Here is a 23,018-nt window from a genome sequence, read left to right as displayed (position 1 = left end):
GAATGATAGGTCCGAGGAGGAGTGAAGAGAGTCACCTAATCCTGCAAAATATTATCTCTGTTGGCTCTCAGTAGGTAAAACAATCGCTAAGAAGGCAGTCCCTGCAGATATAAGGTCACTAATAATTCGGAAGCTGGAAGGCTAGAGCACACTCGGAAAATGACAATAAAAATGATTGTTATGGGGTGCCTGGGTGGCTCAGTCAGTTAAGCGTCCTCCTTCGGCTCAGGTCATGATCTTGCCGTCCGTGGGTTCAAGCCCCGCATCGGGCTCTGTGCTGACAGCTAGCTCACAGCCTGGAACCTGTTTCAGATTCTGTGTCTCCCTCTCTCTCTGCCCCTCCCCAGCTCGTGCTCTGTCTCAAAAAAATAAATAAATGTTTAAAAAATTTAAAAAAAAACAATGATTGTTATGTTGATCATATAATGGCAGAATCTCCCACTTGCTGTAGGTTTACATGTGCCAATTATGGCTCAGGTATTTTGGTCCTATTAGCCTATAACGTTGATAATTATTCTCATTTTGCTATTGAAGAAACTCAGGATTCTTATGTAACCTTAACTTTCCTGAGATCAATAAGTTTTTAGTACCTCCAAGCCAATCTGATTTTAAAGTATATATTCCTAACCATTCGAACTGTGGTTCTCAAGCTATTCGAGGACCCCTTTACAACCTTAAAAATTATTAAGGACCCCAAAGAGTTTTAATTTATGTAACTATCTTCTTATATTTAGTTTATTAGAAATTAAAACAGATTTTAGAAATATTTGTTAATTCATTTTAAAATAACAATAAATCCATTGTGTCTTAATATCCACAGGATACTTTTACAAAAAAATTAATATATTTTTTCAAAACAAAATATTAGTAAGAAGAATAGCATTACATCATATTTTTTTGTAAATCTCTTTAATGTCTGGCTTACTTGAAGACTACTGTGTTCTCCTGTATGCTTCTGCATTTGGTCTGTTGTTGTATCACACATCATGTAGCCTCTGGAAAACTCCACTGTACACTCATGAGAAAATGAGAGTAAAATGGCAAACAATTACAATCTGAGAATTGCTGTGTTAGGATAATTACAAATATATTGAATCCAGTATAGCAAAAATCTATTATGTATAGAGAAGTGGGTTATGAATTGGAAAGTGTAGATTAGAGCCAAACCATGAGAGGGCACTGGTCAAGTTAAGGAATTGAGACGTCATTCTTAAAGAATTGAGAGACCAGTGATGCCCTTCAGCTTGATCAGCACTTTGTGGGGAGGAAATTAGTCTGTCAATAAAATGAGTAGGATGGCTTAAAAAGAGTAATGCCAACTTGTAAGAACACCATAACGAGGCAGTGGATCTAGACTTCTTAGGATTTGGTGAAAAATAAATGTGTTAATTTATATAAAATGCATAGAACAAAGCCTACTCCAGAGAAATCACTGTTAGAAGAACTTATAATAGGGGTGGCTGGCTGGCTCAGTTGGCAGAGTGTGTGACTCTCAATCTCAGGGTCTTGAGTTTAAGACCCACATTGGGTGTGGAGCTACTTAAAAAAAAAGTACGTGTAGTAGTTGTTGTAGTAGCAATAGTGCTATAGCTATTATTACTAATATTAAATAATCAGTAACAAATGCCAAACCTAGGCAGAATTAGAGAGACATTTTGCAACAGGATTTAGTTTGTTAATAGGACGTAGTTGCTGACTGGATGTTGGTGTGAGGAAACTCACAGTGTTAAGTTAGTGATATTATGCCATTTGGCTAGTATAGGGACCCAGTTTGTATTTTGACAAAGTTCATTCTCAGAAAATATTTGAAAGGACTGGAGGGTGAAGGGAGGCATGGAAAGAGGTGAAGAAGTCTTTGGGGCAAGGAAGATGATGTCTGTTGGTTTTGGTTTTGAGATGCCTGTGAAAAATGCACATGATGAAATCCTTACATAGATAAAACACAAGACCATACATGATGAGTTCATGTCCTTGCTGTGCTTTTTTTAATATTTATTTTTGAAAGATAGATAACACATGTACTAGCGTGAACAGCAAGAAAGGGGGAGAGAGAGAGAGAGAGAGAGAGAGAGAGAAGACAGAAGAGAGGAGAGAGATTCCCAAGCAGGCAGAGCCCTACAACGGTCTCTTGAGATCATGACCTCTGCCCAAATCAAGAGTCAGATGCTTAACCTACTGAGCTACACAGGTGCCCCCCAAATGTGCTTTAAGCTCTTCAGAGAGTTCACCACACTTTGGATTTTATTCTAATTTCCTACAATAGCCTACAGGCCCAATGTGTTAATTGTTCTAGTTACCCTTCCAGTCTCTTGGGACATCCTCCCTTTCCATTACTTTGGTCCAATATATCAGATCCTTGAGTTTCTCCCCCCCACCCCCTGCCCCCAAGCTGTTTCCTACCTTAGGGTATTCACACTACCATTCCCTGTTTTGTACTGCACCACCCATCACACCACCCCTTCACATAGTTGGATCTGTTGAATCTGCTGAAATGTTACCCGCTTGAGAGCCCTTCCCTGATCATTCCATCCAAGTGAGTCTCCCTCCCCTTTGCATTCTTTTCTCTCACCAAATCCTCTTCATTACCTTCACAGACAGCATTTCATGACGACAGAGACTTTCTATTTCATTCATCATAGCTGGCATAGTGCCTAGGGAAGGTCCTCAGATATAATGCATATTTGTTTCATGAGTGAATAAATGGGATTCAAAAGATAGAGTGAGAGAGTGAGCATTAAAATGTAGGGGGAGGTCTGTGCTTCAGTTTGAATACGTTTGATATTTTAACAGCATTAAGCCCGCGATCTTTAATGGGAGCTTCTTTGTCATATTTGACTTCAAAATTGTGTGTACCTCAATCTGTGAAATCTCTTCAGTTGTATTTACCCATGTTGTCAGTTAAAAAATAATCTTTGAAAGTTGCCAAGGTAGCAACAAGGATGCTTTTTAACAAGAGGCCACAGCCTTCCCCTGACCTGAAGTCCCAGTAAAGGATGGCCCTTCCTGCTTCCACACTGCAGCCTCTTCACCCTGTAAGCTACTTTGTCGTTACTCAAAGACCTGGTGCTATCTGTATTCTAGAAAAAAGAGTAGTCATCCGGTATATTTTTCTGACTTGCCCTTTTGTTCACTGGTTTGATCTACTAGCAGATATCTTCTGGGAATTATGAAAATAATGCTTAAAAGAATCTTGATGGGTGCCTGAATTCAAGCCTCACATTGGGTGTAGTATTACTCAAAAGAAAGAAAAAAGGAAGGAAGGAAGGAAGGAAATGTCATGGCAATATATTTGGCCTCTGTTTTCTTCCAGGAAACTTTTAGAATCCTTTGTTTATCCTTGGTGTTCTGAAAATTCAAGAAAATCATGCAGTTGGTCTTAAAATAATAATCAATATAGATACCCAACAGGTCCTTAAAGAGTCCTGTTTTTCAATTGAGAGAAATTCTTTTCAAGTATTTTTTAAAATAATTTCTTTCTTTTTGATTTCCTAATCAGAAAAGAAGCTTCTGATACTTCTATCAGCTGACTGGTTGGGCTTCCTAGAATAATTTCCTGACTTCATTATCTCTAATATTTCCTTTATCTTTTGTTCTACTTCCTCTCCCCTAGCTTATTTTATTTACTGGCAAATAAAACTTGTATGTTTTTAAGGTATACAAACCAATGTTTTTATATAAGTATACATTGTGAAATGATTACTACAATCCAATTAATTATCAGACTAATTAATATATCCATTATCTCATATACTTTGTGTGTGTGTGGTAAGAACACTTAGGATCTATATTGTTAGCAAATTTCTTATATGCAGTACATAATTGTTAACTACAGTCACCTAATGGTNAATGTTTTATTTTTTTCTGAGAGAGAGAGAGAGAGTGGGTGAGCAAGGGAAGGTCAGAGAAAGAGAGGGAGATACAGAATCTGAAGCAGGCTCTAGGCTCTGAGCTTGCTTTCGGCACAGAGCCAGACGCGGGGCTCGAACCCATGAACTGTGAGATCATGACCTGAGCCGAAGTCAGATGCCCAACCGACTGAGCCACCCAGGCACCCGATACATTTTCTAATTTTTTTTTAAAGAGAGAGAAACAGTGCACTCAACAGGGGAGAGGGGCAGAGGGAGACAGAATTTCAAGCAATCTCCATGATCCATGTGGGGCCTGATACAGGGCTTGATCCCAAAATCCTGGGATCATGACCTGAACCAAAATCAAGACTCACATGCTCAACCAACAGAGCCACCCATGTGCCCCAAACATCTTTATCTTATAACTGAAAGGTTTTACTCTTTCATCAATAACTCTCCTGTTCTTCCACCCCTCCCCCCAGTGTTGGGTAACCACTCTTCTTTATTACTATGAGCTTGATGTTTCTATTTTTGTTATTTTGTTTGTTTTAGATTCCTAGTATGAGATTATGCAGTATTTATCGATCTATGTCTGGCTTATTTCAATTACAATAATGTTCTCCAGACTTATCCATATTGTTGCAAATTTTCTTTTTTTAAAGGCTAAGTAATATTCCCTTGTATATATAGATACATGTAAAAATACTATATTTTCTTTATTCATTTATCCATCAACAGGTGCTATGTTGTTTCCATATCTTGGCCATGGTGAATAATGCTGCAATGAACGTAGAACACACATACACCTTAGAGATAGTGATCATTTATTTATTTTTTGTATTCCACTCAGAAGTAGAATTACTAGATCATATGGCAGTTCTAGTTTTAATTTTTTGAGGAAACTTCATACTGTTTTCTATCACGGCTCTATCAGTTTTACATTTCCCCCCACAGTGCAGAGGGGCTCCCTTTTCTCCACGTCCCCATAAACACTTGTTGTTGGTTGACTTTTTAAATAATAGCCATCCTAACAGGTGTGAGGTGTAATCTCATCTTGCTTTTGATTTTCATCTTCCTGTTGATTAGCAATGTTGAACACCTTTTTATATACCTGTTGGACATTTGTATGTCTTCTTTTGAAAAATGTTTATTCAGGTTCTTTGCTCAGTTTTAAATGAGCTCTTTGTCATTTGCTAATGAGTTATAGGAGTTCCTTATATACTTTAGATATAAACCCCTTATCAGATATATTGTATGAAAATATTCTTTCATTCCATAGGTTCCGTTTTCATTTTGTTTATTTTGCTATGTAGAGGAGCACCTGTGTGGTTCAGTTGGTTGTGTCTGACTTTCACTCAGGTCATCTTGCAGTTTGTGAGTGTAAGCCCCNAAAATATTCTTTCATTCCATAGGTTCCGTTTTCATTTTGTTTATTTTGCTATGTAGAGGAGCACCTGTGTGGTTCAGTTGGTTGTGTCTGACTTTCACTCAGGTCATGATCTTGCAGTTTGTGAGTGTAAGCCCTGCATCAGGCTCTGTGCTAACAGCTCAGAGCTTGTAGCTTGCTTCATATTCTGTGTCTCTTTATCTCTACCTCTCCCTTGCTTGCACTTTGTCTCTCTCTCTCTCAAAAATAAACATTTAAAAAATGACAAAATCATTTTGCTATGGAGAAACTTTTTAGTTTGACACAATCCCACTTAGTTATTTTTGTGCTTTTGTGTTGCATCCAAAAAATCATTGTCAAGATCAGTGTTAAAGACCTCTCCCTTATGTTTCCTTCTAAGAGTTTTATAATTTCAGGTCTTATGTTTAAATCTTTGATCCATTATGAGTTGATTTTTGTGTGTGGTGTAAGATAAGGATCCAGTTTTATTCTTTTGGATGTTGCTGCTCATCGCTTCTCGGCCTTTTGGCTAAGATCAAGTGTGGATGTTGCTGCTCAGTTTTCCCAACACCATTTATTGAAAAGACTATTTTCCCCATCATGTATTCTTGGCACCTTAGTCATAAATTAGTTGAACATATATGCATGGGTTTATTTCTGGGCTTTCTATTTCTATTCTTTGGCTTTTAACCTTCCAATGCTTTAAAGACAAATTAGCCATTTTTTTTTTCATTCCATGTTTCTTATTCTCTATGTGTTCCTTTTTTATAGCATCTTCTTCTTGATTTGTTCATTTATTCTCTTTTTTAGTGTTTCTGCATGTGCTAATTAGCATTTATGTTTCTAATAATATATCTGTGTCCACCAGTATCTACTTTTATGTGTTTCTTGATTTTTTTTACATTGTACATTTTTCTCAATTATCTAGATGATCTTATATTGCCTAGCCATATGTGAGAATGAATCAGTAGAACAGCTGAATGAACATGAATAGAATTTATCACTGGCTGCTTTCATAGCAGAGTGAGCAGGCAGGGGAATGAACTTGCATTTGGGAATGTCTAAATGCCAGAATAAAGACCCTTTTACTTTGGACAACCAACTCCCGAACTCACCACCTTTGTCTACCCCAAATCATTTCAATTTTTTTCAAAGGGAAGAACCTTCTGTTTTATCCTCCCAGGGTGAAGTAGGGAGAAGAGTTATGCAGTGGGGATGAAGGGCAGATGAATTGATTTTTCTCTGGATTCTATTTTAACATTCCCTCCATTTTTCAGTCTTGATCTTCATGTCAGTTTTGGTTTGTCTACGTCCTGAACCTCTCCAGCTTTCTGCAAGGTAGAGGAGTGCTCTGGTTGGCCCGGTCACCTCTCCCCTTCAATGTCATTATCCTTCTATCTACTTTTCTTCTCCCAGAAACATGAAACGCATAGTCCTCCTAATGCCCCTGACTCTATAGTTTCTTCACTGTTGTGGGGTCACCTACATTTTGTTCCTTTACTGTCATTTAGAAGAGATCGTGAGAAAAAGAGATAATAAATGCATATTCAGTTCACTATTACCCTTACTTTCTTTTCCCACTTTTCATAACTCAAGGAAAACCGTGATCTTCTTAAAAGACAAAGCCAGGGGAGCCTGGGTGGCTTAGTCTGTTAAGCGTATAACTCTAGGTTTCAGCTCAGGTCATGATCTCATGGTTTGTGAGTTCAAGCCCTGTGTCAGGCTTTGTTCTGAGAACAGGGAGCCTGCTTGGGATTCTCTTTCTCCCTCTCTTTCTGCCCCTCCTCTTCTTGCTCTCTCTGTCTCTCTCTCTCTCAAAATAAATAAATAAACTTAAAGGAAAAAGACAAAGTCAGCCTCTCTCATTTGGTCTACTTCTATATTCTGCAATTTTGTATTAAAGTACAAAGCTTTGTTTGGGAGTTTGAACCTCCACTTTTCCCCAATCACAGAATTTATTTTGATTTCTAAATCCCCCTTATGCCTTTAAATCTTGGAAGATTTTAGTACTCAAAGGATAGCTATATAATGTTCTGAGTAATAGAAAAGTGAATCACCAAAAATACAGGAAAGGACTTTAATATGTTTTTCAACAATAAGAAGTCCAAGGATTTCTTTATAGTTTCATAAACTGTCACCATCACAGGACACTTTGAATCAAACACATTTTTTGAGAGAAAACTCATCCTGATGATGGTTTACATGTTCTCTTCATGAAGCTATAGGGATTATAGCTTTTTGGTTTTTTGACAAATATTAAGTGTGTTCTTAGTGGATAAAAGAGCTTAAGCGGAGATTTCCATTGGAAAATGTAAATGGACACATTATGGAGTAGTTGGTTAAGAGTCATGTAAAACTGGGTTCAAATCCCAGATCTGATCCATTCTACTTGCTCTAACTTAACATCTCCAAGTCTCAGTTGCATCAGTACTAAATGGTACTACTGAAACTTCCCTTGTGGGGTGGACATGAGAGAGAAAATAATGTGTACACAAAGCACAATGCCTGACAGTTGGTAAGCACCCGTCAAATGGCAGTTGATTTGATCATGAGGAAAACAACTTTTATAAAGCAATTGCTTACTATCTTCTTTAAAATTTGGGGAGAAGGCACTTTGTAAACGTATCCAAGGTTGGGAAACTCCACAGGCCATAGATGTAGGTTTCTTTAATGTCTCTTTCAGGCACTCTGCCTTTGTTTAGGTTCATTTCATTTTGCTTAGTCCTGAATGTATTAGAAAACGGAGCCAGGTCACCACCTAGTCAGTACTATTTATTCTCAGTGAATTGACAAACAGTAATGACTCCTCAGGATTATTTGTTTTGCCATTTTAATAATTACTTACTGGAGAATCAGGCTAATCTATGACATGACAGGTTTTGACGTCTCCCAATTATGTGCACATTGTGAAATCTGTGAGTCAGAGCTGTTGTCCTTTCCTGTGGTGGAGATCAGCTTGTGGTTCCTTATTTGCCTAACAACGGACAGTCCTGGATCCAGCAGGGATCAGAGTCTTCTGACAACATTCATACTTGTTTCAAGGGAAGCCCCAAACATATAAACATATTACAAGGTGGTATGGACATAGCCAAATGTTGCTATATTTCTAAGAATGAATTTATTCACTTCAAGCATGCTTGTTAACAACTACTTATAAACTAGGGAAAGAAAATCAGCTCTAGTCTTTCATTTAATAAACAACCATTTCCTTTCAAGCCCTACTCTATACATAGTACTGAAATGAACCAACAAACTGCTGATGAGACACTGAGTTTTTAATTCATGTATCCATTTAACGAACTTTATTTTGTGTGTCAGGCACTGTATTAGGTATTGGAAATCCAATGGTAAATAAAAGGCAGACGTGATTCTCCCACAGAGTTTACGGTCCCCTGAAAGAAGTGGTTACTGAATGAGCAGGCATAGACTTAGATGTAGAATTACAGTGCAGTGAGGAGCTTGAAGGAAAGATATACAATGCCATGAGGACGACATAGTAGAGGGGCTGACTTGGTATTCATTGGCAAGAACTCTTCCCTGCTGAAAGGAGAACTAAACTGAAATGTGAAGGATAAGGAGGCATTAACTGTGGGTGAAAAAGAAAAGAACATTCTAGGCAGATACAAAGGCCTTGCAGCTGGAGTGGAAAGGTGCTTGTGGGGAATGGACAGGACAGTGAATTTTGACAAAGAAGACAAAGGCAAGCAAATAGCTCAATAAAACTCTCTGAACGCCTTCTTTTTTAAGACTCCAGGCTGCCCTTTTAGTTTAGCTCTTATTCATCCATTTATTTATTCTTTGATTCATTCTGGCATTAAACAAATGATTATATGTCATTATTCTGTTGAAGATCCTGCATTAGGTATAGCTACAACAGTAAATCCATAGCCCTGGAACCAAGATCTCACAGGAAAAGATTCCCAGGTGCTATAAGGTCACAGAGGAAGAGCATGAACCTCTGTCTGTATTTAGGAAGCTTGTGGAGTACAGGGTATGGATGAGAAGGAGGGTAATTCAAGAAGAAAAACTGTGTACGAAGGTCCAGAGGTAAAAGACTGCTTGGCAAGGCCAGGGAAATCTTGACATGCTCATTGGAGCTTACATAGTAGATTGTGAGATCTTGATGGATGAAATGAAGGTGAGGAAGTAGGCAGTAACCAGTCCTTAAAGGGTCTTTTTTTTTGTTTGTTTGAGAGAAAGAGAAAGAGAGAGCAGGGAAGAGGGGCAGAGAGAGACTCTTAAGCAGGCTCCATACTCAGCACAGAGCCAATGCAGGGCTTGATCCCACAACTTTGGGATCATGACCAGAACTAAAATTAAAGAGTCAGATGTTCAACCAACTGAGCCACCCAGGTATTCCCTTACAGGATCTTTTAAGCTGTGTTAAGAGTCCTGGATTTTCTCCCCTAAAAGTTACAAGAAGCAATTCAAAGACTTTAAGCAGGGCAGTTGGCATAATCAGATCTGTACTTTAGAATGATTGTAATTGTATCAACATGGAGCATAGATTTGCTAGGAAGCTATTGCAGGAATTGCTGAGAGATAATAATGGCCCAAGATAAACCAGTGGTAATATGACTGAATAGATGGAGATACATTTTATGGCTGCCAGGGAGCTGGAATTTATAGGAATTGTCATCTGATTAGATGTAAGGGAAAGGTGTTAAAAATGTCTTTTGGGATTCTGGTTTGGGCAACTGGGTGGACAGTGGTACCATTCTAAAGATAAAAAAACACAGAAAAATAAGTGACTTTCATAATCCTTGTATTTCTTTATCTGTAAAGTAGGCATCATTTTGATTATCTTATAGGGTTGCCTATGCTATACTAAGAACTCAATCCCTACCATAAAGATGTTCAGTAAATATCAGCAGTTATTCTTATGTTCAAAGTTTCAGAGAAGCAGTTAACCACTGAAGTTAGGAGACAATGTGGTTACCAAGAGTGTCAGAAAAGACATTACAGGTCAATCGAGCTGAGCTCTGTTGAGTAACAGAGCACCAGCGCATAAATGGAGGGATGAGTGGTGGACAACGTTCTTGGCAGAGAGCACAGCAGGCACAGGGTTGAAAGTCCTTCAAGAAACTGGAAGTGGCTCACTGCTGCTGGAGCTTAGAACTTGTGAAGGGGATGGCAATAAATGAGCTAGAAATTTAGGGATTATGGAGGCTCTATAAACAAAGCTGAAGAGTTGGTGTGTCATCCTACAGGACAGCATTGGCCAAAAATTTTCTACAGAATATAAGTCTCATAGAATGTTAATTTACTTCAATTAATATAGAAAATTCTGGTTTAAACAAAGCTAAATTAACCTTTTTAATTCAGGACTTCTCAGAGATTTTCAACGTACATTGTACACCTACAATAGAGAGATACATTGTGATTTTACTTTTTCTCAAATTCCATACCTCTTTTCCCAGAATACTGATAAACACCTCAAAAGACACTGACGGTTGGGCACCATTGGGTTTTGGAAACTCTGCTCTAGGCAACGGAGAATCATACAAGGGTTTAGAACAATGAGAGAACCAGGTCTATGAGTTACAGAGATCATGCTCACTTAGTGAGGAGGATGGATTGGAAGGGGTGAAGTCTGAAGGCTTGATGACCTTAAGAAGTTAAATGAAAAAATAAAATTGAAAATTCATACATGTCAAATAGGAGGCAGCAACGGAAGGGACATGCATGTGTTTGGACAGTTGTGTGTGTGTGTGTGTGTGTGTGCATGTGTCCACTTAGAGCAAGCCCCACCTGTTTGTAGAAGCTAGGGAGGCCTTTATCAAAAAAAAATTCTGAAGCTCAACATGAGCAATTCTTATTCCAAACTTCTTTTTTATTTGTGATGCCTTTTGATCTCCCCATCATCCTCTGAGAGACTTTTAAAGTCAGTTTCCCCAAGTGAGTATCAGCAAAGAGACTTGGCCACAGTTCCAGAGCTGGTGAAAGGCAGATCCTGCCTCATCCCTTCTCATTCTAACCCCAGGGCCCTCTGCATCCCATCATGTGTCTTCTAAGCAAAGACTTGAGCTACAGTTTGAAGGATATGTAAGATTTGCATAGGTTGAAAAATCAGCAAAAACTTTTTAGTTGGGAGGACAAATACAAGAAAGAAAAAAAAACACAGAAGCAGAAACACAAACGGCACACAGGAAGTGCCAATCTGTTGCAGGCGAGAATCTTTTTGGGAGTTGCTACCATCCTTCAGGGCAGGGCAGGCCCCAAGGGCATGTGACGCGCCCATGCTTGCATTAGTGCTCTGCTGTCACTCTTGAAATTCCTAATACTTTTTGAACAAAGGACCCCATGGTTTAATTTTGGATTGGGCCCCACATTTTATCTAGCTAGTCCTGCTTCAGACCTCCATTAAGTGTTTGAATTGTCTATTTTACCTTTGGGGCTGTTCTCACTCAGCTGGATGTCTCTAAATTCTTATACTGTCAACACTTAGAAGTGTTGTAACAACAGTTACAAGTCTTGCAGGTCAACATTTGATTAGTCTCTTATTTGCACATGAATTTCAGCATTTACCTCTGCAATTAAGTTGTGAATTCCTTAGCACAGCCTAAGAAGGCTGGTGCTAGGGGCCCCTGGGTGGCTCAGTCAGTTACTATCCAGCAATCAACTCTTGATTTCAGATCAGATCATGATTCCAGGGCTGTGGCATTGAGTCCCACATGGAGCCCTGCATCAGGCTCGGTTCAGAGCGGGGAGCCTGCCTGAGATGCTCTCTCTCTCTCTTTCTCTCTCTCTCAAAAATAGATAGATAAATAGATAGATGATAGATAGATAAAGAAGGCTGGTGCTAAGCACACAGCAAGCAGGTTGTAAATGTATGATGACGAATGAACATATGTCTCCATGATGAGCCCACTGACATAGAGAGCTTTATACTCCCTGGTAATGAAACCATGGTTCTGAGTTTGCCTAAGAAAGGTATGGGGTGGGGGGAAATAAAGCAGAACTGCCAAAACAATTCAGGGATGAGAACTGGAACCGTGAATAAATCTGGCGTCCACATGGACAACAACAGAGAACGTATTCATGGCAGTAGGCTGTGCCTCATACCAGCAGCTAACGCTGATTGGTGTGTATTATGTGTTCTGGCTTATTTAAAATATTTTATATATATTAACCCATTTAATATTGACAACAACCTTATGAAGTAGATACTGTTATTATCAGTATTTTGTAAGTAAAATTTGAAGCACAGAGTGATTAAGTAAGTTGCCCGAGTTTTACTGCTAGGAAATATCAGAGCCTGGACTTGAACTGAAGCAGTTTGTTTCTCAAAAGTCATTTTGACTATTTGCCTCTTGCACTTACCTGACCTGTTTTAGAAAGGAGTCTCATATCTGGCCTTACAGCATTACTGTTAAGTGCTATATATGTGAGGGCCATTATTATTCTCCATATAAAAATATGCATGAGAGGTGATGGCACTGTGATTCTAAACTTGCATTTAATTTTGGACCTTACTTTGGTCCCAAGTAGTTTTTTTTTTTTCCCTTCCTTTTCCTGTGCATGAAAGAGACAAAATGAGTCAGCATTTGAAAGCAAAAAGTCATCTAAACCATGGTTTTTTTTTTTCTTTTTCCGGGGAGAGAGTACAAATCTTCATCAAATTCTCAAAAAGGATCTGTGACCCTACAATGTTAAAGTCATTACTCAGAGCCTATTCTACTTTTCAGATACAAATTCATAAACTTTGAATCATACTTTGTTCACCTTATAGCCCTGTCACATGCCAAATGGAAATTGCAGGGGTCTCTATTTGAAGCATGTTTAATATAATTATTTTTGCTCTATATTTATTCCATAAATATTTATTGAGCTTTAAAATATATACAGACTTGCTTATAAAGTCAAGGTCCATCTGGCTTATGAATTTGGCTTCTCTGTCTTATCTTACTAGTATGGTAACAACTAGAGTATTAACCTTGTCCGCATAGCACTTTGAACTTATCAAAATGTTTTCCCACAGGATGAGCTAAGTTTATCATGTGATATGTCCTATAGTTTCCAAAAACGCCTGTACTTACAAGTTTTTTCTAAAGAAGGAGAAAATGGCAGAATGTAGCAGTTTAGGGAAAGGGTGATTTGTGCTGATTCTACCTGAATGTAAAGACTTCCTTCCCAGACTTCTGGAGCTGAGGGTCAGGAGGATTGATGCACCCCTACCTACAGCCCTGCTTGGCCCACCTCAGGGCAGAAAAATGGAGATCATGAGGATGAAAAAGAATATGGAGCTCTCTTACTCAGTTTTGTTCGGGGCTGGCCCCCATAACTTTTGAAGGAGAGTAATGGTAATTTCTCCCCTTGATACTGACCTCAAAGTTCTTGGGAGTGAAGCCAACTTAATTTCCAATAACTTGCTGTGTAGCCTCTTAGAAAAAAGTGCTATGTCCCCCAAAACAAAGGTTGAGGAGAGTCATTGTGGATTGATGAGCAGGACACCAGGGTCCATGCTCTCTGTTTGTCGCTGGGTGATTCGGGCAAGTCTGTTCTTTTCACTAGGCTTTAGTTTTCTCTTCAGCAAAATGTGAGGCTAGACCTAATGATCTGTAAGCCACCTTTTAATGGGAGACTTACTGGGTATGTGTTTAGCATTACCTAGAGTGAGCCAAACTAAAAAGTTTAAGGACAGAGTTCCCAAGACTGTCCTCACTTCCATAATCAACTGCAAATTGGGGGTGGGAGGTGTTTCCAAAACTACCTTTAGTTTTAGTAAATGGCTAGGACTTACAGAATTCACAGAAAGCCTTTATATTTATGGCTGCAGTTTATTACAGGGTAAGGGTATAGGTTACAAGTGACCAAAGGAAGAGATGCATAGGGCGGAGTCAGGGAGGGTTCTAAACTTGGAGATTGTCCTCAGGACACATTAACCTCTCTCCACTGATGTCTGACAACACGTGTAGAGTATTGCTAACCAGGGAAGCTTAACTAAGCCTGGTGTCCAGAATTTTTATTGCAGTTCCATTACATACGTATAATCGATTGATTGATTGCTCATATGGTTGAACTCGATCACGAGGTCAATTGATAGCTTGTGACCCTAATCCTTCCCTCTAAATCACAAGGTCGTTCTGGTGTGACCAGTTCCCCTCACCTCCTGGTGAAACTGTTGAATGTGGCAGCCCCCTCCCTAAAAAACAAGACATAGCCAACAGGTCTGACATACATTACTACCCAGAAGCCTAGGGCAAGAGCCAGGCCTCTCTTTGGACCAGGCCAAATTTTTTACTACATAAGCATCCTAGATTTATTGTTCATTACACTTCCCTCCCAGTAGATCTTCATTACTAAACAAACACACATTGACTTTCATTCTTTCAAAACGTACATTAGATTAACCAGTCTGTGTCAGGCACTGTCCTAGGTGCCAGACACAGAAAAGGAACAAAACCATTCCTGTTTCCCCGGAAGTTAGGCTCCATCGACGTAATAACCAAAGCCAAATACATCTGTACAGTCAGGCAGCAATATAGATAGAGAGTGCTGGGAAGGAGAAGTTCTATTTTATTTTATATGGTCCAAGAATGTAACTCAGGAAAATGGTACTGGAGCAGATACCAGAATTAGGTGAAGCTCTTTGCTCTGCTGCTGTCTGTGGAGGTCCTGGGATGGGAGTGCTCTTCCTGGTGTGTGTGGCAAACAGTAAGGATGCCACTGTGCCTACCTGGGAGGCTGGGTGGTATAGGGAAGGGACTGGAAGCAAGAGTTGGTAGTGCTTCAGGTAAGAAGCAGGGGCGGGACGAAGGTGGGGTGGGGGTGGAGAATAAGAACAGACTATAGCTGGAGCCAAATCTTTCCAGCATTTTAAGAAAGTCTTACTCTGAATGTGTAGGAAGCCAATAAAGGGCTTTGAGCAGAAAAGTGACATAAAGTGATTTGCATTTAAAAGGACCATTCTGCCTGCTGCATAGAAACCATTCTGTAGGGGGCGAAGGAGGAATCCCAGGCTCACTCAGCACTCTCCTCAAAGTCTTGAAACAGTCATGGTGATAAGAGATGGTAGTTGGCGCTCAGTAGCAGCAGGGGATGTGGTGAGAAGTGGCTGGGTTCTGGATGTATTTTGAAGCAAGGGCAGGCAGGATTTGCTGATGGAAGGATGTGGGGAGTGAGAAAGGAACTAAGTAACAGGAAGGGGAAGCACGTGGGGTGGGGGTATGGCCATTGAAATACCAGGTCAGCTGTGAGTGATAATAGTCTAGAGATCAGAAAAGAGATTGGTGTTCAAAATCCAAGTGTGGGGTCTTGTCATCCCGTGAGGGGCAAGCCATGAGCCTGGATGAGGTCCCCCAGGGTCAGATTGCGCATAGAGGAATCCAAGAACTTGGAAGTCTAGGGTATGTGTACGTGTAGACATTAGACAGTGAGGAGGGGCCAGCAAATGCACCAGAGAAGGAACCTGACCTGAGGTAGCAGGAGGGTGGAGAGTGGTACCAGGAAATTGGGAGAGAAATTAGTGTTGGGAAGGAAGAAGCGCTCAGCAGCACACACAAAACTGTTTACGTGTGTTAGAGGTAATGGTATATCTAATTGAGTAAATCTTCAGAAATTAATCTGCTGATCATATGAGCACAGAATTCCATTCTCTAATCCAATCTAAAGAACAAATCGTTCTCAACCAGATTCCTATCTCTATATCTTTAAATTTCTCCACCTTTAGTGGTCATGACAGAGCTCAGGTACCCAGCTATGGGAATCCTTTTTTTTTTTTTTTTTCTGGCTGTGCNTTGTACCCTGCAACTTGGCTGAATTCTTGGATCAGTTCTAGTAGGCTTCTGGTGGAGTCTGTCGGGTTTTCGATGTAGATGAGTTACCCCTTTCTATCTATTATATGTTATTATATGGTGTCATTTCCCCACTTTTAGAATCTGGTTCTTTTTTTTTCCTCTATTAAGGTAGCTGACTAGTTTTAAAGAAGAATGCAGATTGAGTTCAACTGTACTACTGTATTTAATATATATATGTATATGTGCATGTGTCTATATATTTTTTTCATATTCAGTTTTATTACTTTAAATATAGATGTGAGGTTCCTTGTATTAATGTTGCTTAGTTTGATTTAGCATGATAGTCTTATTCAAGTCCTTAGTAGATGAAAATTTCTCATTGAAAAAATACAGTAAAACTCATTTTGTGAATAGAATAACCTTTTTGGAAAAGTTTATCTATACCTTTGCTGTAGCCACTAGGCATGTGGTGTCATTGAGCCCTAGAAATATGGCCAGTTCGGAGAGGCACTGTATATGTAAAATAAATACTAGATTTCAAAGACTTGAGATGGAAAACAGAGTAAAAATAGATTATTAATAATTTCATATTGATTATATGTGGAAATCATAATAGTTTTGATATATTAAAGAAAATATCTTTTTTCCAACACTTGTTAAAACATTAAAAAAAATTATTAAAATTTTTTCACCTGCTTCTTTTCACTTGCTAATGTAGTAACTGAAAAATTCTACACTTACGTATGTAGCCTGCATTATATTTCTTCTGGACAGAGTAGTTTTGTGCCTTTGGTAGCATATACATTTATATCCATGTCCCAATTTCCTCATATACAGAAAATGATTTTTGACCTTTCAATACAAGATTTCATCTGAAAAAGTTTTTTTTTTTCATTTTTTAAAATGTTTTTATTAAAATTTATTTTTGAGAGAGACAGCGTGAGCAGGGAACGGTCAGAGAGAGAGGGAGACACAGAATCCGAAACAGGCTCCAGGCTCTGAGCTGTCAGCACAGAGCCCGACACAGGGCTCAAACTCACAAACCATAAGACCATGAGCTGAGCCAAAGTGGGACGCTTAACCGACTGAGCCACCCAGGCGCCCCTGGAAAAGTATTTCTTAACATTAAAAAAAACTTTAAAAATTTTCTTATTCTGAAAATAATACATGTCCTAAATTTTCTTTGACAAAAATATGAACAAAGATAACCACACATTACCACTACACAGTATTTTTATGTATTGATTTTGACATACACATATTTTTTTCACACATTTTTTTTCACCAGGAAAGGGGAAACTCAGTACATTGTTTTTTGATTTTTTTAAACAACATAGCATAAACATCTATCCTTGTCATTACATACCTTTAAGTTTTTTCTGTACTATTATTAGCCTGAAAGATATATCGTACTCCAAAAAGCAACACTGGCTTATGATAGCTAGATTTTTAAATCTTTAATAACAGCATTTTGAGATACTATACTGTAACAATTCACTTTTTTAAAGTATGCAAGTCATGGGGCACCTGGGTGGCTCAGTTGGTTAAGCGTCTGACTTCAGCTCAGGTCATGATCTCATGGTTCATGGGTTTGAGCCCCACATCTGGCTCTGGGCAGACAGCTAGCTCAGAGCCTGGAGCCTGTCTTTGGATTCTGTGTCTCCCTCTCTCTCTGACCCTCCCCTGCTCATACTGTCTCTATCTCTCTCTCAAAAATAAATAAAACATTAAAACATTTTTTAAAGTATGCAAGTCAGTGGTTTTAGTGTATTCAGTTATGCAACTGTTTCCCTTATCTAATTTAGAACTTTTTCATCACCCCAGAAAGAGACCCCAAGTCTGGATTTACTCCCATTTCCCTATCTAGTCCCTGGCACCTAATCTACCTTCTGTCTCTATGGATTTGCCCACCCCAAATATTTCTCATAAACAGAATCATACCATATATAGTCTTTAGTTACTTCGTATGTTTTCAGGGCTGATCCATATTGTAGCACATATCAGTACTTCATTACTTTTTATAGCTGAATTATAATCCATCACCTGGATATGTTATATTTTATCCATTTATTAGCTGATGAACATTTGGGCTGTTTCCACTTTGGGGCTATCCTGAATAATGCTGCATCATGAATATTCATGAACAGGTTTTGGTGTGAATAAGTGTTTTCAATTCTGTTGCACATATACCTAGAAGTGAAGTCGCTGGGTCATATGTGCTGTTTAACAATCTGAAGAACTGTCAAACCATTGGTGGCTCCACCATTATACAATCCCACAAGCAGTGTGTGAAGGTTCCACTCTTGCCATAACTTCATCAACACAGTAGTAAGTGATTTTCAACTCAGAGGATATTCATTCATAAGAGAGACAAATCAAAATCATTTTCAAAAAAGAGTGACCTCAGGGTGCCTGGGTGGCTCGGTCAGTTGAGTGTCCAGTTTCAGCTCGGGTCATGATCTCAGAGTTCATGGGTTCAAGCCCTGTGTCAGGCTCTGTGCTGACAGCTCAGAGCCTGGAGCCTGCTTCAGATTCTGTGTCCACCTCNCAGTGCAAAGACCATATTTGTTTGATTTTGGGTATCTTATCTCTATTAGCCTCCTTGAAGTGAGAATAATAATAGTACTTATAAGGGCTGCTGTTAGAATTAAATGAGATGATGCTAGTAAAACCCCTTGCACAGTGCCTAGTACATAATATATGCTCAACAAGGGTTAGCTATTAATATTTTATCAACGGCTCAATACTTTTCCATTATATATACCCACCGTAATTTGCTAGCCAATTCTATTTTTGGACATTTAGGTTGTTTCCAGTTTTTCATGACCAGAAACGATGCTCTGAGCAATAACCTTATGGCTAAATTTTTGCCCACATCTGTGATTATTTTCTTAGGATAAATTCTGTAAAATGTTACTGCTGATGCATATTAATGAAATTTGAAAGATATTTTCCAATATATATTCTTGTTTGAATTATATGAAATTTTCTTTTGAGAAAAGTAATCAGGAACTAGACAATAACCTTTGAGTATTGCTGAACTTGTTTTGTAAATCCTCACGTATACCTAACAAATTATGTGAATTAAAACAATCTTGAGTAAGACAGCCTAAATTTAACTCTAAAATCATTGAATGAGAAAAGGTACAAGAAGATATTAGGTCTTGGGCTCTCAGATATGCGCCCTTGGAGTTTTGTTCTTCTTCTCCCATTGTGTTAATATCCTAATGAGACATGTTGAAGAGTTATAAATGAGATCAGGCAGAATGGATGCTTTTGTTTTGCATTTAGGCAAATCCAGGCCCAAAGTAAGGAGACAGTGGAGCCTGAACAGTAGAAAAGGATGATTCATCGAGAATGGGCGTGCACCTGACATTGCTCTTGTGGTCAGGTCCTTTATAGGGGCAGTCTCTTCCAATTGCATATCCAGCCTGGGAAGGATCACTCAAAGGCTTCGGTCCTCTGATGGATATGGGAAAGCTTCATGGTAAAGGTAGGATTTTAAGAGACATTTAGCATTATGGCTCAAGTTTGGCTGTGTGGTGGGATGCTCTGGAATTTGACACAGACTGGGAAATTTAGCATTGAGAATTGGAAGGAACTTTGTGTAGATGACAGGGATGGGCCGGAAGATATATCAGCAAGTACTGTGTTGCTTCTGGTGTGCTGGTAAATATTTAGCAATCAGGTCTCAAAGCAAACAAACAAGGAAACCCAAAGCCCCGATTTATATAGGATTTTTAAAATTTTTTCCACAATATACATATCCCACCATGGCAGAGTTCAGATTTTAAACTACCAGCATGATGCCCCTCACAGCAGAGCTGGAAATAGATGTGTGTAATCGGCCCATTCAGCTCTCAATAGCAAGTATGTTAGTGGTTCCAGCATACTGTTTATTTGCATAAATTACCTGGATAATTGAAGGAACGTTTTACTCTGTGAAATCCATTAAGTATCCAGAATCTAGATGTAATACCTTTTTAGAGCAAAAGGTTTTGCTTTCTTTTCTTAGGTTAAATGGCATATCAAAGGTTCCCTTGTGTGGCGTATTACATGCAGTAGCATGTACAAAAAGAATCATAAACCTCGCTAGAAGCTCAAGAGGTTGCCCACTGGACAATCAACATAGAAATCACCTCAGACAGACAGTTGTACACTCGGTGCTTAGTGATCCTGGAGAGGGATTTCGTATGATTCCACAACAGAGAAACGTGATTAGGTCTGCACGTATATGGGGTGATCCTAATTCCACAGGACTTTGTGGCTTATTGAGGGCTTTTTGCAAGATGGTAAAATTTCATATATCCTGTTTCTAGTTGCTCATTAGGACAGATTGCTAGGTAGTAAAACTCAGGTCTCTAAGTCAGTTTTGTTCACTTAAATGATCCACTTGTAGTGTATCTCTCCAATTCTGTGCTGATGGAGACCCCCAGGAACTACAAGGAGGGAGAAGTCGCATCTCAGAGCTAAGCAGTTGGGCCATGTCTAAAGCCACTCAGCAAGCCTGTGAAGGGGTTTCTATTATTGTCTTCTCTTTTGCAAATACAGAGGCACAGACATGTTAAATTACTTGCCAAAGGTCATGAAATTTATAAATGCCTGAGCCGGGATAGACCAGGACCGCCTGACACCTAGGGTCTCTGTTAAAGCTCTCCAGACTGGCTTAGGTTAGAGGTTTTAATAAAATTGTAGATATTTATTGTGTTAATTGGACAGGATGACCTGAAAGGTTTCGGTGTAAGGCAGCACTAACCTAACTGAAGTGAGGGCATATGACGGTGTTGGGGGAGGGGGACCATGGCAAGGGTGAGAAAGAAAAGAATGTGTCTCTATGTCCTCATGCCGAATTGTAGAATTTAAGGAGCCTGTGTATTTGTAATTGTGCTTTTGTGTGTGTAAAGTACAAGCCTGAATTCAGTCTGTCTTTCAAAGTGTCTTCTGCTGCCCCTTTGGCAGCTTATGACTCCTTTTCCATAAATTGTAAATTAGATGCTAAGTTCCATCACAGCAGACTAACTATATAGTTTATGCATGGATATTGCTGATCCAGTCCTGTCCCAGTGGCTTTTCTAGTTGTCCCTTAGTGTTGGTGGGATGATCGTAGATATTATAGCAGTATATTCTTTCCAAGCTCATTCACTACACGATCTCATTAAATCATTAAATCCTCACAATAACTCCATGAGGCTGATACTATTTTTCTCCCTAATTTAGAGGTTTAAAAAAAATACGTTAGGGGAATCTGGTAACTTACTCAAGGACAAAATGATAAGTGCCAGAAAATTAGCTTTGCTTGATGGCAGAGCCTTGGCACTTAACATTATGCTATAGTCTGTTGACTGAAAACACATTTGTTGTATCTCTAAGAAAGCTCATATTATTAAAATCAGATGACAGAATTTCAGTTCTGTGAAGAAAGGGACTATTTTTTTTTAACTTTATACCCGGCACCTAGAACAATTCTTGGCATATATTAAATGCTCAGTAGATAGTTTTCGTCCGTACACACGCAGGAATGAGTAGGACAATTATTTCTGTTGGACTAGAACTTATAAAGTAGAAAATTACTGGCTCACAACAGTTGAGTGTTGTTTTGTTTCTGGTTTCATTTCTGTTTTGGTTTTGCAAGAATTTTAATGAGGATTGAGCTATAAAACCTAAATATTACAAGTATTTGTTAAACTGGAGAAGTCCAGTTAGTAATGCATTGAAGACATACTTATTTACATCCATTCAGCAGATATAATTGAGCACCGACTAAGCACCAAACATTTAATATAGGAGATACATTAGGAACAGTTGATAATAATAATGATGAAACAACTCTTACAGAATGTGGTAAGCCTTGAGGAAGCCCCAACCCCCCAAAAGATGCAGAGACAGAAAATACCAGAGGAAGACACTGGGGTTTGGTCACATAATGCTTCAGTGAAGTAGAAACAGTTCAGTTGACATCTTGGAGAATGCCAAGAACAAGAGGAAGGAGCTTAGGAATGGCATGTGCAGATTTCAAAAGCCTGTGGAAAGAATTTGATGTGTTGGAGGAATAGAAAGTTCAACAGGTCTTCTGAGAAATGGTCTATATAGTCCTCTTACCACCACAGGATTGCAGGATTCCCCTACCCTTACCCTTACTTCCTTTACCACATGTCATTGTGTTCAAGCACAAAGCAACAGCCTTCTTTTTCTTGGTTTTGGACCAGGCACTAGTCCCCATTGTTTATGGTAGAAAAGAGTCGTCCACAAAGTTGAACTCTTGGAATCAACTTAATCCACGGAGATCTATCTGTTTTGGCAGGATCGTTGAATGAATGGAGGAGGTATTTTGCCCTATGCATGAAAGGGAACATTTAGTAAACCCAGAAGCGTCATCTATGGAGGGGATATTTCTCCCCTTGGTTAGAGTGGAACATTCCTCAAGCACGGCCTGGCCAGTGAGTCTGGGCCTACCCAGTTCATCATGCAGCTCTGTTCCAATCAGGCCCACATTCCAGGAAGATAAGGGGAGAACTTCCAAATACTGTCCCAAGATCTCCTGTCACAGCTTAAAGTCATTTCAACAGAAGGCAAACCATCTTCTTCCCACTCTTAAGAGGAACTCTGCCGCCCCCCCTCCCCCTTCCCTATAATGCTGATCAGCAAGAGAAGCTGAACTGTGTAACTGCAGATGAGCCGACCATTGGAGCCTGGGTGATGGATACAGTTCGTCATGTGGAGGAACCAGCCATGAGGCGAGGCTGAAGGGGGTTAAATTTGTTATCGGAATTTCATTTGTGAAATTTGAACAGATAGTCAAACAAGTATGCGAGGCTTAACCACCAGACGAGAATAAAATGAAATCTATCGTAGGCTGAACTTCCCTTAAAAATTACATAAAAGGATATTTCTATGCTCTTCTTCATCTCGCTTTCTGGAGATGGGGACGGTGCCATTTTCCTTCTGCGGGAAGCATCGGCCCTCCGTGGAAATCTAATGGCAATTCCCAACCTCAGTTAAAAGCTTGTTTTCCCATTTTTTTGAACTTCAAATACTTCCTCAATT

At 39.2% G+C, this 23,018-nt stretch overlaps 1 protein-coding gene across 9 annotated transcripts in view; it reads left to right on the top strand.

Annotated features, from left to right (window-relative positions):
- PPP2R2B (protein phosphatase 2 regulatory subunit Bbeta) overlaps nucleotides 1–23,018 on the top strand; it is a 453,296-nt gene that overhangs the window by 156,544 nt on the left and 273,734 nt on the right. Inside the window, exon 2 of one of the 9 annotated variants that reach the window (XM_077772962.1) lies at nucleotides 19,366–19,467. The exons of the other annotated variants lie outside the window; for them this stretch is intronic. Coding sequence (XP_077629088.1) covers nucleotides 19,440–19,467 — 28 coding nt within the window. The 5' untranslated portion in view covers nucleotides 19,366–19,439. The remainder of the gene's footprint in view (nucleotides 1–19,365; nucleotides 19,468–23,018) is intronic. 9 annotated transcript variants of the gene reach the window in all.

This window comes from Crocuta crocuta, unplaced genomic scaffold, assembly GCF_008692635.1.
Source record: "Crocuta crocuta isolate KB4526 unplaced genomic scaffold, BGI_CrCroc_1.0 scaffold107, whole genome shotgun sequence".
NCBI classification, from domain to species: domain Eukaryota; kingdom Metazoa; phylum Chordata; class Mammalia; order Carnivora; family Hyaenidae; genus Crocuta; species Crocuta crocuta.
This window is presented reverse-complemented; position numbering and strand designations above follow the sequence as displayed.